This window comes from Arvicola amphibius, chromosome 3 (genome assembly GCF_903992535.2).
Source record: "Arvicola amphibius chromosome 3, mArvAmp1.2, whole genome shotgun sequence".
NCBI lineage: Eukaryota > Metazoa > Chordata > Mammalia > Rodentia > Cricetidae > Arvicola > Arvicola amphibius.
Window position 1 is genome coordinate 125,262,740 of NC_052049.1, and position 6,463 is coordinate 125,269,202.

At 40.6% G+C, this 6,463-nt stretch overlaps 1 protein-coding gene across 1 annotated transcript in view; it reads left to right on the forward strand.

The window, feature by feature from the left end:
* Sin3a (SIN3 transcription regulator family member A) overlaps positions 1-6,463 on the forward strand; it is a 61,796-nt gene that overhangs the window by 49,396 nt on the left and 5,937 nt on the right. The window contains 4 exon segments of the mRNA XM_038323909.2: positions 1,073-1,193; positions 1,196-1,245; positions 2,420-2,515; positions 3,786-3,880. Of these exon segments, the coding sequence (XP_038179837.1) occupies positions 1,073-1,193; positions 1,196-1,245; positions 2,420-2,515; positions 3,786-3,880 (362 nt within the window).

A 6,463-nucleotide genomic window follows, 5' to 3' on the forward strand; every position in this document is an offset into this window, starting at 1 on the left:
TTGTTTTGTTTTTGTTTTTGTTTTTGTTTTTTTTTCGGGACTGGGTTTCTCTGTAGCTTTGGAGCCCGTCCTATAGATCTTGTAGACCAGGCTCGCCCTGAACTCACAGAGATCACGCCTCCCGCATGCTGGGATTAAAGGTGTGTGTCACCACCACCTGGCCATACAGCAACTTTTTAAGTTTCAGGTTTTGTACAAGGATTAGGAATCATATATAATGGGCTCAGAATTTTGGAGCTCTTGCTATTCTTCCCAGCACCCACATGGTGGCTCACAACCTCATGTAGCGTCCTGTTCCTCAGGGATCCAGTGTTCTCTTCCAGCCTCTGAGGCCACCCAAACACATACAGCTGACACCACAGGCTCAAATTCAATGTATATAAATAAAAATAAATTTTTTTTTTCGAAAACACATGGATCTTGTTTTCAGAGTTCTGAGCTACCTCTCCACACTCCAGTCTCATAAAATTTTATTATTTACAACAACAAAATAAAATTTCTTACAATAGGGCATCTTTCCTATTCCAGCCTGTTTTCCAAAGTATTTGTGGATTGGATAGAAATATATGTGAAAACAAAATTGTAAATAATTTAAAAACTACATGGAGATGGGGATACAAATTATGGAACCTGGTATGGTGGTACATGTCATAATCCCCAAACATGGGGAAGGTGAGGCAGGAAGATTAAGACTTCAAGGTTATCCTCAGCTATATATATACTAAATTATGAAACCAGCCTAGACTGCATTAGATCCTGTCACGATCAAAAACAAAAGTCAGGTAACTGCAAAACTTTTTTAAAAAATACTTGGGTAACATTTTATTTACTTTGCTAGGAAACAATGAATGGAAACATACCATTGAGACTTGGTTTCTGCTTTACATATATGTGAGTTTTCTTTATGAGTGTTCAAAAGGCAGGGGATCCTGACTTGGTTATATTCCATGAGCATGATAATGCTTAGCTTTGTAAATTAACAAAAAAAAAAAAAAAAAACTTTAAGTTGAATGACTAGAGTATAGGAAAAAGAGCTTTCCCTCGCCCACCGCTGGCCTGTGCTTTGTTCCAGCTCCAGCACATTGTCAGCGATGAGGTCTGTGTGCAGGTTACTTGACCTTACTTGGCAGAAAATAATAATGGAGCCACTGGAGGCCAGCTGAACAGTCGACATCAAGGAGGCCTTCTGGAATCACATACCAGAGGAAAGCAGAGCAACTTATGTCAGATGAGAACTGCTTTAAGGTAGGAGCTGCTACTGAAGCTGATCTCCAAAACCAAGTCTCCGTTGGACAGTCTACTTGCGATCCTTTCCTGCCATTCACTCGCTCGCTCACTCGTGTCTTACATGTTTGTTTGTGTGTTGTGCGCATCAGGAGCTGTCCCTGTACAGGCTTTGTGCCCCTCCCTTTTTTATAGAGTCTCATTGGCCTCGCGCTCACTGATTTTTTTCTTTGGTGCCTGGCTGTCCTCTCCAGTGCTGTGATGATGAGCCAGAGTTCTGCGCATAAGTATTGGGAATCAAACCCAGATCCCCGTGCTTCTTTGGCACCAAGCACTTACCAACTGAGCTGACTGTCCCAGTTTCTTTTACATGCATTTAAACAAAACAAAATAGTAAAATAACAAAAAACAAGGCTTCCTTAGTCTCAGCTTTAAAAAATGACAATGCTTTGTAAATATTTTTTGGAAATGTTTATGTGTCAAAAATCAATGGACCATTGTCCTGCTAGCCCAACAGAAATATTCTTTTTAATTTCTTTTTCTTTTTAATGTTTGTAAATTTCTTGCATGAATACCATGTTTACACCATGTCCACCCCTTTCTTTTCCCCGTCCAATTTTCTCCTGTGTTCCCTTCCCACTTGCTCTCAGATTCATGGCCTCTTACTTTAATTTTCACTGTCATATATGTATGCAGCCCACGGAGTTCACTTGGCGTTGTTCATATGTACATAATCTTAGGACTGACACCTGGGGTGACTTATCGGGGCTTGTCACTAGAGAAAAATAGGTTCTCCCTCTCTCAGCAGCCAGTGACACCTGTAGCTCTTCATCTAATGGTGGGCCTTTGTGAAGTTTCCCTTCCACATTGGAATATCAGCTCAGGTCATGTAGGTCTTGTGTAGGTAACCCTATTTTTGAATTTCGTGGATGTGGCTTCCCTGTTCATGTCTAAAGGACACTATCTCAAAAACAGATGGTCTTGGTCTTCTGGCTCTAAATCTTTGTGACTCTTCCTTACTCTTCCTGGAGCCCTTAAGCATTGCAGATATATCAGCAGCTTTTCAATATCCTCATCTTTTTCTTTGGACCAAATTTTATCATTTGTAATGCCTTTCCACCTACAGTATGAACAGTCTAGGTTTATAGCCTTGGAAATTTTTGTTTTATGTCTTACGGTCTTCTTCTGTTTTCAGCTATGTTCATTTCAAAGTCAAGGCCAGGTTCAACTGACCATTGAGCTTTTGGGACACAGAAGAGGAGAATTCAGAGTGACCCCTGTGGAAGCAGAGGTATGGACAAGTACATCTCACATAGAGGCTTGCCTAGTTGCTCTGAATTATTGGGAGCCGTAGGCTCCGTAGGGTTTCTGTGATTATTTGATTAGGATTTACTTTTGATTTAATTTTTACTTATTTTTGAGAGAGGGGTCTCTCTGTGTACTCCTGGCTTTCCTGGAACTTGCTCTGTAGACTAGTCTTGTAGTGTGTAGCTGCGGGCAGTCCTGCTTTTCATCCTGCCCAGCTCCCGGCCACCGGCTAGCTTATACCCCGAAATAACATCACACAAATTGTATTCTTTTAAACACTGCCTGGCCCATTTTCTGCCTCTTACTCACATCTTGACTAACCCATATCTAATAATCTATGTAACACCATGAATGGTATCTTACCCGGAAAGATTCAGCATGTCTGGCCTGGTGGCTGGCTTCATCGCATCTGGTTCAGAGAACAGAGGCAGGGCAATTGTCTGAGCCATCTACCTCACTTCCTTCTTCCTGTTCTGTCTACTCCACCCACCTATGTTCTAACCTATGAGGTCAAGCAGTTTCTTTATTAATTAACCAATGAAATCATCAGATACATAGAAGACACACCTACATCATAGTCTGACCTCAAACTCAGAGATCTACCTGCCTCTGCCCCCAAGTATTGAGATTAAAGGTGTGCACCGCTACTGCCTGGTGAGCCCAGTAATTTTTAACTGAGGGAATATATTAACTGAGGGAATATATTATCATTGGTCTGCAATGGTAATATAAGTAGGGGCCAGGCCACATAGATGATGTTTGGGAGAATAAGAAGAGACCATTTCGCTTATGTTTGCCAGGACTTTACTTTTTCAAGAGGTGCCAGTATTCCAATTATTAGTGTGGAAAGTATCAATGACACTGTTTTGTAGTTTCTACAAATTTATTTTTGGTAACTATCTCAAATGTACTATCTTATTGGCTAATAGTGTTTAAGTATCTATTTCAATAATAAGTAATAAGCATGTTCTTTAGGGGAAAAGGGGGTTACTTTTTATTTTCACAGTTCTGGGGTTCAAAGGCAAACTCTTTACCACTGAGCTATAATCTGAGTGACCCCTCCCCCCTTTGGCCCTCATTGACCTCAAGTTTGCAGTCCCTCCTGTGCTAGTCTCCCAGGTGCTAGAATTACTTTTGTATACTATCACACTAGGCTATTTTGTTCTCGAAATCTGTAGTCTTTGGACAGTTTGTGGCAGGATTAGACTCATGTAGCTGTTTTTATGATCTTTCTCTTAAATTTGTCTTCCTAGCGTTGGTCAGACTACGTGGAGCGATACATGAGTTCTGATACTACATCTCCTGAACTTCGAGAACATCTGGCACAGAAACCAGTATTTCTCCCAAGGTAAGTCCGTAGAGTCACCTCTGGTGGTGCTACATCACTGTTCACAGCATGGAGGGGGGCAGATGGAGGGCAGCTTTAGAGTCTTGTTTTCCTAAATTGTTCATCTGTTATGTCTGCTGAGGATGGTATTAGAGCATTTGCTGGCTTACCTGTAAAATCTCCAACATTCAAGAGGTGAGAACACTGGAGAACCTGTGGTCCTCACTCTATCAGGTAGAGTGTGTGTCCATGGGATCAGTGATTTACTAACAGAGGACTCAGCATGCAGCCATACTCAGAGTTCCAGTTGTCACAAGAAAATACAGAGCAGAATCAACAAAAGGAAAAAGCTTCTAAGAGTCATCTCTAACAGAGTCACATAGGACAAGTCCTATAGTACCTCCAAACCATCACTGTGTTTGGAGCTCTGCCTCCCAGAGAAGCTCATTAGACTTTTTATTGAGGTTGACATGTAGGCACACCATTGATCCCCAGCACCAGGAGAGGCAGGAGGCAGGCAGATCTCTGGGTTTGAGGCGAGTTTGGTCTGTAGAGCAAATTCCAAGACAGCCAAGGATACATACATACCTTGTCTTTCGCCTTGAGGGGGAAAAAAATAGAGACTGTCTTCATGGCATGTACCAAATTCCAGACAGAAAGAATAAACATTTTAGATTCATTGAAACACTTTTGTAGTTTGGGGATGATAGAAAGGGCCTCCAAATCTCTTGTAGCCGCTGTGTAATTCTTTTATGTTTAGAACTTTAAATTTTTCCCCATGTACAGGCAAGTTTAATGCTAATCCTCCGATTTTAAAAAACTATTTTAGAAGTAGAAATTGGATAGATGAGCCAGTTATGTGGTTTATACCCGTGATCATGGAATTGAAAAGTTCTGGCACAAGGATTGCTGGGATTTCAAGACTAGCCTGGGCTATACCATACAATCCTTCGGTATAAATCAGGATTCTCTAGGGAAACAGAACTTAGAGAATGAATGTATTTAGAAAGGGGATTTATTAGAATTGCTATCGGGCTGTGGTCCAGCTAATTCAACAGTAGCTGGCTGTGAATGGAAGGTCCAAGAATTCAGTAGTTCTTTGGTCCACAAGGCTGAGTGTCTCAGCTGTCTTCAGTGTAAGCCAGAATTTCAAAGAAGTAGGCTCTAATCCCAGTGAAGGAATATACTTGATAGCAAAGTGATAGAAATCAGGCAAGGAGTAAAAGCTTCCTTTTCATCTCATATAGGTCTCCATCAGAAGGTGTGGCCCAGATCAGTGATGGAGCTTCCAGTTCAAAAGATCTGGATTAAAGAGGTGTCTTCCCACCTCAGAGATCCCGGGATAGAAGTAGATCTTTCCGCTCTAAGCAGAAGTCTCGCATATATCTTCCATGTTTTAGGTTTTAGTTCATCCCAGATTAGTCAAGTTGACAAGGACATCATACCCATTATTTTCTCTTAAAACTGAGAGCAAAATCTCTATTTTAGAGCCAGGCATGATGGTTCATGCCTTTAATCCCAGCACTTAGGAGGCAGAGGCAGGTGAATCTCTGATTTCAAGGTTAGTCTGGTCTACAGAACAAGTTCCAGGACAGGCAGGTCTACACAGTGAAACCCTCAAAAAAAAAAAAAAAAAAAAAGACAAGAAGCCCAAACCCTCAAATTCCTAAACATTGTATTCACGGATGACTGGCTTCATCTCAGTGAGCACGTAGAGAAAAGGGTTTCCCAGTTTCTCCATTCAGTGGTCCGCATAGCCGGCTTTGAACAGTTGCCAAGCATTTCTCAGTTGATCTGGAGATCAACTCTGTATCATCTTATCATGTCACATTTTAAGATTTATTTGGTTGGTTTTTGTTGTTTTCAGACAGGGTCTCATTATATAGTTTTCTGAAACTCACTACCTTTGTCTCTCTCTAAGTGCTTGGATTAAAGGTGTGCACCACAGTTTTCAAACACTTGACAATAAAAATTGTTTCCCAGGGGCTAGAAAGGTGGCTCAGTGGTTACAAGCATTTGTTCTTACAGACTACCTGGGTTCAGTTCCCAGCATTTACATGGTGGTTTACAACCATCTATAACTCGAGTTCCAGAGAATGTCTTCTTTTGACCTCAGGCACCTGGTACTCATATGGTGCGTATACATAACATACATACGTACGTACATACATACATGGGATCAAGACCCTCATATACACAGCTTTTTCATTTTTAAATGTTTTAAAAGTTTGTTTTCCTTTAATCTGGTTAGGAAATGGAAATAGTTGGTAGAAATTTTACTTAATATAATTTATCTAACATTTAAAGGCAAAATAGTTTTCATTCACAAATATAAGAATCACATAACATTAAATCATAAATGTGCAGCCATTTTAATTTAAATCTAATTTAAAAGAGAAAATGGATATGTAGAACAGCAATTTTACAGATTTTTACTTTTAATTATGTGTATAGTGTATTTTCACATGAGTGCAGGTAATCACAGAAGCCAGAGATGTCAGATTCCCCTGGTTGCCATAAATGCTGAGTTCCATTGAACTCAGGACCTCTGGAAGAGCAGCAAGTGCTCTTAACTGCTGAGCCATTTCTTTAGCCTTTATTTTT